The sequence below is a fragment of the Piliocolobus tephrosceles genome, chromosome 15 (assembly GCF_002776525.5).
Source record: "Piliocolobus tephrosceles isolate RC106 chromosome 15, ASM277652v3, whole genome shotgun sequence".
NCBI classification, from domain to species: domain Eukaryota; kingdom Metazoa; phylum Chordata; class Mammalia; order Primates; family Cercopithecidae; genus Piliocolobus; species Piliocolobus tephrosceles.
In genome coordinates, this window is record NC_045448.1 from 106,868,499 (window position 1) to 106,879,551 (window position 11,053).

General features: G+C 55.6%; 1 protein-coding gene and 1 non-coding gene across 3 annotated transcripts in view; both read left to right on the plus strand.

Annotated features, from left to right (window-relative positions):
• The first annotated feature begins 3,906 nt into the window (after positions 1–3,906).
• Positions 3,907–4,047, plus strand: LOC111542265. The gene has a single exon (XR_002731498.1). It is a non-coding gene; the product is annotated as a U4 spliceosomal RNA (small nuclear RNA).
• A 481-nt stretch (positions 4,048–4,528) lies between these two features.
• ACTR1B (actin related protein 1B) overlaps positions 4,529–11,053 on the plus strand; it is an 8,384-nt gene continuing 1,859 nt past the window's right edge. The window contains exons 1-9 of one of the 2 annotated variants that reach the window (XM_023211453.1): positions 4,605–4,787; positions 5,469–5,586; positions 6,672–6,736; positions 7,964–8,039; positions 9,117–9,242; positions 9,594–9,718; positions 9,956–10,172; positions 10,287–10,379; positions 10,486–10,660. In XM_023211453.1, coding sequence (XP_023067221.1) covers positions 7,983–8,039; positions 9,117–9,242; positions 9,594–9,718; positions 9,956–10,172; positions 10,287–10,379; positions 10,486–10,660 — 793 coding nt within the window. In that variant the 5' untranslated portion in view covers positions 4,605–4,787; positions 5,469–5,586; positions 6,672–6,736; positions 7,964–7,982. Of the gene's footprint in view, positions 4,788–5,468; positions 5,587–6,671; positions 6,737–7,963; positions 8,040–9,116; positions 9,243–9,593; positions 9,719–9,955; positions 10,173–10,286; positions 10,380–10,485; positions 10,661–11,053 lie in introns of both variants that reach the window. The other variant, XM_023211452.1, reaches the window with a different exon arrangement.

Genomic DNA, 11,053 nt, shown 5'->3' on the forward strand with positions numbered 1-11,053 from the left:
TTTTGAGATGGAGTCTCGCTCTGTCGCCCAGGCTGGAGTGCAGTGGCCGGATCTCAGCTCACTGCAAGCTCCGCCTCCCGGGTTCATGCCATTCTCCTGCCTCAGCCTCCCGAGTAGCTGGGATTACAGGCGCCCGCCACCTCGCCCGGCTAGTTTTTTGTATTTTTTGGTAGAGACGGGGTTTCACCATGTTAGCCAGGATGGTCTCGATCTGCTGACCTCGTGATCCGCCCGTCTCGGCCTCCCAAAGTGCTGGGATTACAGGGTTGAGCCACCGCGCCCGGCCAGGAAGACATATTTTAAAGGAAAAATGAAAAGGGTTACATAGGTTGTTATAAGACAATCATCTTCAGGCCGGGTGCAGTGGCTCATGCCTGTAATCCCAGCATTTTGGGAGGCCGAGGCGGGCGGATCACTTGAGGTCAGGAGATCGAGACCATCCTGGCTAACACAGTGAAACCCCGTCTCTACTAAAAACACAAAAAATTAGGCGGGTGTGGTGGCGGGCGCCTGTAGTCCCAGCACTTTGGGAGGCCGAGGTGGGCGGATCACAAGGTCAGGAGATCGAGACCATCCTGGCTAACACAGTAAAACCCCGTCTCTACTAAAAATACAAAAAATTAGCCGGGCATGGTGGCAAGTGCCTGTAGCCCCAGCTACTCAGGAGGCTGAGGCAGGAGAATGGCGTGAACCCAGGCGGCGGAGCTTGCAGTGAGCAGAGATCGTGCCACTGCACTTCAGCCTGGGCGACAGAGAAAGACTGTCTCAAAAAAAATAAATAAAAAAAAAAAAGAGTCCTGAAGGTGCCTCATATACCATTCAGAGACACTCATTCAGAGACACTCAACAGTCTACGCTCGTCTACGCTCAGTGTCTGCTTTCTCTTTGCTTTTACTGAGCAATGTGTCCTGATATGTTTCATGTGAAATTATATAGCACTCTCTCATTATTTTTAATGGCTACACAGTGATCGATTTTATGAATGTATAGACACTAGATACAAATGAATACATACCGATAACTTCATCTGCATAAAGTTCAGATATGGGCAACACTAATACGTTTTCAAAATTAAGGATAGAGGTCACCTCGGAGGAGGAACAGGTCAGAGACCAAGGGGTAGGAGCTGACGGGGGGCTGTTCCCGCTGTTAAGAAAACAGAAGCCTAGGAGAGAGAGGGTGACATTTTAAAATCAACTGCATCTTTTTTTTTTTTTTTTTTTTTGAGATAGGGTCTGGCTCTGTCACCCAGGTTGGAGTGCAATGGTGCGATCTGGGCTCACTGCAACCTCCATCTCCCAGGCTCAAGCCAACCTCCCACCTCAGCCTCCGGAGTAGCTGGGACCACAAGTGCACAACACCATGCCCAGCTAATTTTTGTATTTTTTTGTAGAGACAGGGTTTTGCCATGTTGTTCAGGCTGGTCTCGAATTCCTGGGCTCAAGCGATCCACCCACTTCGGCCTCCACAAGTGCTGGGATTACAGGCATGAGCTACCATGCCCATCCCAACTCCATCTTTTTTTTTTTTTTTGAGACAAAGTCTCACTCTGTCGCCCAGGCTAGTGGCACAATCTCGGCTCACTGCAACCTCCGCCTCCTGGGTTCAAGTGGTTCTCCTACCACAGTCTCCCGAGTAGCTAGGACGACAGATGCGTGCCACCACGCCCGGCTACTTTTTTTTTTTTTTTTTTTTGGAGACGGAGTCTCACTCTGTCGCCCAGGCTGGAGTGCAGTGGCCGGATCTCGGCTCACTGCAAGCTCCGCCTCCCGGGTTTACACCATTCTCCTGCCTCAGCCTCCGGAGTAGCTGGGACTACAGACGCCCGCCACCTCGTCCGGCTAGTTTTTTGTATTTTTAGTAGAAACGGGGTTTCACCATGTTAGCCAGGATGGTCTCGATCTCCTGATCTCGTGATCCACCCGTCTCGGCCTCCCAAAGTGCTGGGATTACAGGCTTGAGCCACCGCGCCCGGCCTACTTTTTTGTATTTTTAGTAAAGACAGGGTTTCACCGTGTTAGCCAGGATGGTCTTGATCTCCTGACCTCGTGATCTGCCCACCTCAGTCTCCCAAAGTGCTGGGATTACAGGCGTGAGCCACCGTGCCCGGCGCCAACTCCATCTTAAAACTAGCAAGGCACATTCCTTGCCAGTCCTGACCCATGGTAATAAGATGCTATGGCTAAAACAGCAGTTTAGTAATGCCTGCAAGGACAAACTCCTATGACAACAAAACGTCCAGATGCTCCAATATTGCCTAACAATATATGACTTAAGATAGTTATAGTTACAGGATTCAATGGCTCATGCCTGTAATCCCAGCACCTTGGGAGTCCAAAGTGGGTGGACTGCTCAAGCTCAGGAGTTTGAGACCAGCCTGGGCAACATAGTGAAATCCCGTCTCTACTAAAACTACAAAAAAATTAGCTGGGCGTGGTGGTGCACTCCTGTGGTCCCAGCTACTCGGGAGGCTGAGGCAGTTGGATAGCTTGAGCCTGGGAGGTGGAGGCTGCAGTGAGCTGAGATCAGGCAACTGCACTCCAGCTTGGGCAACAGGGTGAAACCCTGTCTCAAAAATATATGTGTGTGTGTGTGTATATATATAGAGAGAGAGAGAGAGAGAGTCATGCTTTGATGTATTTATGCATTAAAATACCAAGGATAACTTTCTTTAAATCAGAAAGTACTAAATTTTGTTATGCTGTCAGCCCACCCTCACACAGACATAGCTTAGTTTTTACAAAGATAAGACCCCTATACAAGAAGAGTTTAAAATAAAGAGGGTGTGTTCCCCCTCTTGCTTTCTGAGGATGGCCTACTCTGTAACTGAGTAGCTTTCAATAAATAATCGCTTCTCACTGCACTCTGCAACTTGCCTTGAATTTCTTCTGGGCAAGATCCAATAACCCGCCCTTGGGGTCTGGATTGGGACCCCTTTTCCAGCAACAATGTTGTTTCTTTTTTTTTTTTGAGACGGAGTCTCGCTCTGTTGCCGGGGCTGGAGCGCAGTGGCCGGATCTCAGCTCACTGCAAGCTCCGCCTCCCGGGTTTACGCCATTCTCCCGCCTCAGCCTCCAGAGCAGCTGGGACTACAGGCGCCCGCCACCTCGCCCGGCTAGATTTTTGTATTTTTTAGTAGAGACGGGGGTTTCACCGTGTTAGCCAGGATGGTCTCGATCTCCTGACCTCGTGATCCACCCGTCTCGGCCTCCCAAAGTGCTGGGATTACAGGCTTGAGCCCCCTCGCCCGGCCAACAATGTTGTTTATTGAACTCAGCGGTGGTTCTACAAGTGTGTCCACATTTTAGTCATTCATGGAAATGTACATGCACACTTGTGATTTCTGCACATTTCCGTATAACACTGTGCTTCAATTTTGCAAATTTTAAGTTCACAACCCATTGGGAGAGGTATCTATACAGGGAAATAACTACGGATCCGTTTGGTAAACAAATGTAGAACTCAACTATCTTGCACTCTTGAAGCAGCTGACTCCAGTGCGCGCAGGGGGCTACCTGCATGCCTATTTCCCGCCCAATAATCTTGGACAGGTCACCAAAGTGTGAAGACCTCGACTGAAAAATGGGAGTAATAAGACAACTACCTGATATTGTTGGAAGGATTTAATATAACCTATGTAAAGTGGGCAGAAGTGCTCTGCAGGCACAGAGCAGGTGCTCAAGAAATGCCAGGACCAAAATACCACGAAACTGTGATTTTTAAGAGGAAAAGGATCTTTAGTGCTCAACGAGGAAATATTATGGGGTCGTGTGCAATGGCTGACGCCTGTAATCCCAACGCTTTGGAAAGCCTAAGCGGCAGGATTGCTTAATTTCAGCAGTTCGAGACTAGCCCAGGCAACATAGCGAGATCCCTTCTCAAAAAATATATTTTTTTTAATTAGCTAGCGTTGCGCGGTGGCCGTAAGGTGGCCAATGAGGTTTATGCGAAGCACGATTATTGCTAATTGAAAACTTTTCCCAATACCCTACCGTGACGACTTGCAATATAGTCGGCATTGGCAATTTTTAACAGTCTCTACGGAGCTTATTTCAGTAAAAATAAATAAATAAATAGATAAATAAGTTGAGCGCAGTGGTGTGGGCCTGTAGTCCCCCCTTATTGGCTGGCGCGGGAGGATCGCTCGAGCCCAAGGTTTCCAGCTTGGGCGACAGAGCAAGACACCTTATCTAGAAAAAAAGAAAACATAAATACTTTGGGTGAAATATCCAGGGCCAGCATCCTTGGAGAGGGCCCTCTCACGAAGGAGCGTGGCCCGAGGTGCTGGGACGCGGGAAAGAAGTCTTCCTCGACCGGTGAATTTGCAGCTCCACAGACTCCGGCCGCGCCCGCACACCAGCCCAGCTCCCCTTTCTGCCGCCCGCGTCCCCTTTAAGACGGAGCCATGACATCATCCTCCGACGCTGCGCAGCCTACCTTGGCAACACCGCGACCACTTTTTTCCGGATGACCTCAATTGGCTGGCCAGCCTCCGGAGGCCCCGCCCCCTTCGCGCTGGCGGCCCCGGGCGCCTGCTGTCAATCGGACCAGGTGGGAGCGGTGATTGGCCGCGGGGCCCGCCCTCCAGGAAGCCCCGCGGGGCTCGCGTAGGCTGCACGCTCGGGGAGGGAGGGGCGCGGCGCCGCGTCGGGAGCCGCCGCTGTCCCGGTCCTCCCGCCCGCCCGCCCTCCGGTCCCTCCTGCAGCCCGCCTGCTGGGCAGGGCCGGCGTGGCCCGGCCATGGAGTCCTACGACATCATCGCCAACCAGCCCGTGGTCATCGACAACGTGAGGCCCGGCAGCCAGGGGGAGGGCGGGCGCCCCGCCCCCGGGGGCGCACGCGGCGGCGCAGGGAGAGACCCCCGCCCGCCTCGGCGCGTCCTCCTCTCACTGCTTGGCCGTCGCCCCCGCCGGGCCGCTGGCTTCGCTCCGGGGGCGCGCGCCCACTTGGCCCTGTAAGGCCGGCCATGGGGCGAGCCCCTTCCCCGACCCCTCCCCGAGCCGGGCGGGGAAGTTCAGGGGAGCTTGAGTGACAGCCGGGCGGCCGGGCGGGGACGCGCCCCGGGCCCTTCTCAGTTGAGAGTGCGGTCCCTGGGCAGATTGCGACCCCAGTCCCTTTCCCCGTCCTTCGGCCCTGGCTCTGGCTGCCTGGCGGAGGTGGGGTGGCATTTGTCCTTTGCACACTGCTGGCATCATCTTTGAGGCTGCACCCCGAGGCAACAAATGCAGGATACTCTGTCACCCACATGTCCACCACCATCTGGTTTGCCTCTTGGCTACTTTGACTTTCTCCTTAAATGCTCCCTGTGCTGGTCAAACATGTCACAGCCAGCAGGGCAATGGAGAGTTGATGGCCACACTTCCCAGTATCAGCAAGCTATTTGGGGTGATCATTTGGAAGCCTCAGAGGAAAGATGTCAGGCTTCCTGTGGTTTTGGCCTTCAGCAGTGGGGCTCGGCTTGCTTTCAGCTGCGTAGGAAGATTTCTGGCCTCCGAGCTCTGATACGGGGAGAAGATAAGGGCTGGGATCTTTGAGTCCGCCCCTAGCTGGGTGTCTGCGTCTGGTGTGCGGGCCTTGGAGTTTTTGGTAATGACTCACTTCTGCTCTTTCTGGGATCTGTCTCCCTCCCACATGACCCCGTAGGGTGCCTGAATGGCTGACTGTTTTGGAGTACCCATGTGGGCTCCCTGAGTCACAGCAGGGGATGTTTAATAAGGAGGCTAACACTGAGCTTGGCGACGTGCTGTCACACCAGCAGGACGCTGCAGGAAGGAGCAGGCTACTTCCTTTCTTGATGTGCAAATAACTCGTATAGGCTAATCAACAGGCTTCTAAGTTCAAAGGGCTACTGCTAGGCCCCTTGGGGATTCCAGCCTCTCCTCTGTAACTTGGAGATATTTGTGTCTGCTGCAGACTCAGAGGGTTGCGATGAAGAGCGGTAGGGCTGCGTTGAGAAGCTGGCCCCTTCGCTGGGTGGGAGGTTTCTCATTGCCCCGTTCTTTGGGGGATCCTTAAGTCCAGCTGCCAGGTGGGGGCAGCGATAGGAGCAGGTTCTCCTAGTAGTCTCTAGGGAAGCCGCGTGAGGGGAGCTGCCAGTCATCCCATGCACCCGTTGGTCTTCTCCAGCAGGTCCTGTAGGTGGTCCATGTTCCATGCCTTCTGGGTTCTTGGGGGAGAGGGAAGCTGTTGAAAAAAAAAACAACAACAACAAAACCCATGCAGAGGGGTTTCTTCTAGCTTTTGGGAGTAGCATGTGCTATGGAATCCTCCTGCTGGAGCTGACCATGAGGTGTGCAGAGGAAGGTGCCCTTCGTGGTTTCTCTATCTCTGTATTATTGACATTTTGGGCTAGGTCATTGTTGGTAGTGCAGGTTCACCTGTGCACTGTAGGATGTTTAGCAGCATCCCTGGCCTCTGCCCACTAAATGCTAATAGCATCCTCCACTGCATGTCCCCTCTCTCCAGCTGCCAGACATTGCCAAAGGTTGCCAGGGCAGGGGGATACAAAAATTGCTCCGTCTTGAACCATTGATGTACTTGTAAATGATCGTGGCAGGGTCCCTGGCTTCCTCCTTGGCCTGCCTTGACAGGGCAGCCAGCTGTCTCCATTGCAGGGGACTGGCTTCATCTGGTGGTGCATGTGAGCGGTTAAACTTTGTTTTTCCTTGCAGGGTTCGGGGGTGATTAAAGCTGGCTTTGCAGGAGACCAGATTCCCAAATACTGTTTCCCAAACTAGTAAGTGTGGCTCGGGCAGCAGCCTCAGTCCTTCTGTTTATCTTCTGTGAGAACATTAGCCTTCTGCCACAGCACTCTTTGAAGACAATTTTTGCCCTGACCTGTATGGAAAACACCAAATTTGTCAGGTTGACACTCTTGAGAGAGCACTGAAAGAACAAGACTAAGCGTTGTAGGGTTCCCCTTTGTCTTTGGAGTCTCTCATTTTGGTCTTGTTGAGTCAGCAAGGAGGAAAAGCAACCAGTATTTCCCTGGGGATGGGGTGTGGTAGCAGCAGCCAGAATAAAGGGAGATACCTCCAAGGGGAGCCCTAAACTCAGATCAGGAAGAGTGAGGCATTAGATGCACAGCCACCCTTTCCTCCCTGAAAGTGTTTTCTGCTGGACTTGTTTTCAGACTCTAGAAAATGTCTTGTTTCAGTTAAGAGGGGATCCTTTGCCCTGTGTGGTACTGGTGGAGGCGGGAGTAAGAGAGAATTGCAAACCCAGAGAGCCTGGGGTGCCCCTTGCACCCGCCGCGAGCCCATTGGGAAAGTTGCCCTTAGGAGCACCTCTTCTTGGAGGCTTGGGAATGAGTGGCCTAAAGGCGGGAGGCAGCAGGGGATCCTAGACCCCCCAGGTGGCAGGCTAGCCCGAGCCCAGCCTGGTCTGGGACAGAGCTAGCATAGTCCTCCCTGTCCAGCTTCAGCATTCCTTTCTGACTGCGTGCATATAATTAGAGGTTCCTTTGCCTTTAGTGGTAGCTCATCAGATCCTACAGTTTCCAAGAACTGAATCTCTGATCCCGAAACCCTGGCAGTGGGGTAGGGTGGCATTGACTGAGTGAGAGCAGGGTGCACAAGGGAGCCCCGACCCAGCTTCCTGGGGCTGTCCTCCCTCAGTCTGTGGATGGTGATGGCAGCCGTGCCCCACCGAAGTCAGGAGCGTGGGCCGAGTCACTGTGGCTGCAGGCAGCTGACCCTCTACAAGGGCTGGGCTGTGGAGGACTGGGTTCTGGTGCTCAGACACGCAACTGTCCGTGCTGACCATGCCTTCCGACCCTGAGCTGCTCATCCTGCCTAGGCCCCCTCTCTAGCCCCAAACCCTATAGGCCCCAGTTCCAACCTGTGCCCCCCAGCCACATCCTGGTGTTCGGAGGCCAGGTACCCTCTGGGCAGCTGTGGTTGGATTTCAGTTTTTCTGGACACAAGCTCCCTGCCCACCTTGCTGACGTTATCTGTCCTCACAGCGTCGGGCGGCCCAAGCACATGCGGGTGATGGCCGGAGCCCTGGAGGGGGACCTCTTCATCGGACCGAAAGCAGAGGTAACACCGAGGAGCCTGCCTTTCCCTGGGTGGGGGGTCCTCAGTTGCAGGGGCTTGGCATATGTGAGAGACCCGTGTTCTTGGGCCTCTGCTGGTGACCTCCCGGGCACCTCCTCCGGGCTCCAGCTGGGAAGTGCTGTGCAGGGGCACCTCGCCCTGAGATGGGGCCACGGTTCCTCTTCTGGGGAGCATGGGTAGAGCTCATCGTGTCCTGTCTTTTAGAAGCTATTTGGAAGCTACAGAACCAAGAACCGATTAAAAAGTGATATAAGAGTCAGAATCACACACTTGATGTCTGTTCTAATGAGGCCGTGGGGCCTCCTCTCACACTGTAGCCGGGATGCCCCACCAAGGGACTGCACGGCCTGATCAGACCCTCAGGAGAGCATGTGTGGGTGTGGGGAGAACAGCAAGCTGAGCTTGGCCAAGGGCAGTTTAGGCGCCTGAGGAGCATTGCGTCGGGTGCCGGGGCATGGGGCATGCCTGGTTCCGGGCCCAGAAAGGGGAGGCCTGAGCTGGAGGTGCGGAGTTGGGGGTCTCGCAGATGGGGTCCGTAGGAGCCGAGGTGGTGAGAGGAGCTAAATGAGAAGCTTTGCTCGGTGAGAAGGGGCATGCCTGGGGGGACATCGAAGGGCAGGTGGAAGCAGCACGTCAGTGCATGCAGGGGACTGGTGAGGACCGGCCAAAGGGCTGGGGGAAGAGGCTCAGGTCAGGGTGCACAGGTGGCCCCAGAGGGGCCACGTTGGGTGGCTGCAAGGTGCCGGCACTGGCAGAGTGCGAGGAGAATGTGGGGGACGTGCCGGCAGCGGGAACGGGGAAGAAGAGGGTCTGCAGATGTGGGGGGACATGCTGCCACCCTCTCCGATCCCCCCAGTCGAAGCTAGCTGGGCTCTGAGAGCCTGAGAAGCTGTTAGGCAGGTGAACCCATGCTGAGTTCAGGACCCGCCACAGACCCTGGGACACAGACCCAGTGGGCAGGGGCGGTTCTGGGCAGGGCAGGTGAGGGGCAGCTTCCAGGAGGGCGGAAAGCAGCACTGAGCAAGGGTCAGGTGCCACACTCCCTTCCCACCCCGCCAGGAGCACCGGGGGCTGCTGACCATCCGCTACCCCATGGAGCACGGCGTGGTGCGAGACTGGAATGACATGGAACGCATCTGGCAGTACGTCTACTCCAAGGACCAGCTGCAGACCTTCTCGGAGGAGGTGTGGCGGCTGCCCCTTCTGCATGCTCCGCATTCTCCTGGCTGTGCCCCTCTCCTCCGCGTCCCTCCTCTCTGGGCTCCCACATTTCCCCTCTGCATTTCTAGAGGGCCTGCTGCCTTTCTGTGTGTGTCTGGGTGCGCATGCATCCCCAGTGGCTGCTAGGCAGCATCTTCCAAGGAGAGCGGGATCTCCGGAAGAGAGAGTGCCAGCAGATAAAGGGATGGTGCCCTCGGGAGGGGTAGGGGGCTAAGCCGCCTGTGCGCCAGCGGGTGGGTGTGGCTCTCTGGAAAGAGCCTTTTAGGGCCTTGCAAGTTGCCTCCTTGCCTGCCTACAACTGCCCCACCCTCGCAGCATCCTGTGCTCCTCACGGAGGCCCCGCTCAACCCAAGTAAGAACCGGGAGAAGGCGGCAGAGGTGTTCTTTGAGACCTTCAACGTGCCGGCCCTGTTCATCTCCATGCAGGCTGTGCTCAGTCTGTGAGTCCCCCTCAGCCTGGCCTCCCTGAGTCCCGTCCTCCCTGTGCCGTCCTCCTGCTTGCCATGACCAGGGTCTGACTTCCCTGGAAAAACAGCCCCTGGATGACTCTTCCTCTAGGGAGTCCCTCATGCCCTTTGTTCAGACTAGAAAATGCAGACGTGCCAGGGTTCCTCCCCTGGGTGAGGAGGTCCCCGTGCCTCAGTGGCTGAGGTGAGGGGATGCTGACCTGGTGACAGGTACGCAACAGGACGCACGACAGGAGTGGTTCTAGACTCGGGGGACGGGGTCACTCATGCCGTGCCCATCTATGAGGGCTTTGCCATGCCTCACTCCATCATGCGGGTGGACATCGCCGGCCGCGACGTCTCCCGCTACCTCCGACTCCTGCTGCGCAAGGAAGGGGTTGACTTCCATACCTCGGCTGAGTTTGAGGTTGTCCGGACGATCAAAGAGGTGACGAGGGGCGAGAGGGTGTGGACACGACCTGGGGTGAGGAAAGGGTGGCATCAAGGAAGGCACAGGTGTCCCAGGTGCAGCCTTCTGAGGGCTGTGTCCCTGCCCCCGCAGCGAGCCTGCTACCTGTCCATCAACCCACAGAAGGATGAGGCTCTGGAGACGGAGAAAGTGCAGTACACGTTGCCAGACGGCAGCACGCTCGATGTAAGTGGCCGGGCCTGGCACTGGAGTGGCAGCCAATGCCCAGCCTGGGGGAAGGGGTGGCCAGCGTCTCCAGGAAGACTGTCTGCCTCAATCTTGTACACTTCAGGTGGGGCCTGCCCGATTCCGGGCCCCCGAGCTGCTGTTCCAGCCGGACCTCATAGGGGACGAGAGCGAGGGGCTCCATGAGGTGCTGGCCTTCGCCATACACAAGTCCGACATGGACCTGCGCCGGACGCTGTTCGCCAACATCGTGCTCTCGGGCGGCTCGACGCTCTTCAAAGGTACTGTGGCCTGGGAGTCGGTGGTGGTGAGGCGAGGGCAGCTGGACTTTCAGCGAGTGCACCTCCGCCCAGAGCCATTTTCTATTGGCTTTTTGGTGGTGCTCAGTGGACATTTTTTTTTTTTAACAGGCCAAGATTTAAAATTAAATTTTGTGTACTCTGTGGATAGAGGAGAAGTTTGCACAAGCTCTAAAGTGTGTTGTGAGCGTTGAGCAAGGAACCCGTGTGGCTTCATCTCACGCTGCCTGTGCGGGGATGCAGGGCCCACAGGCAGCCATGGGGCTGGATCATTTCTCAGCTTTGCCCTTCATCCTGGGAAGAGCTGCTGATAGAAGGCCAGCAGTAGGCCGGGCGCGGTGGCTCAAGCCTGTAATCCCAGCACTTTGGGAGGCC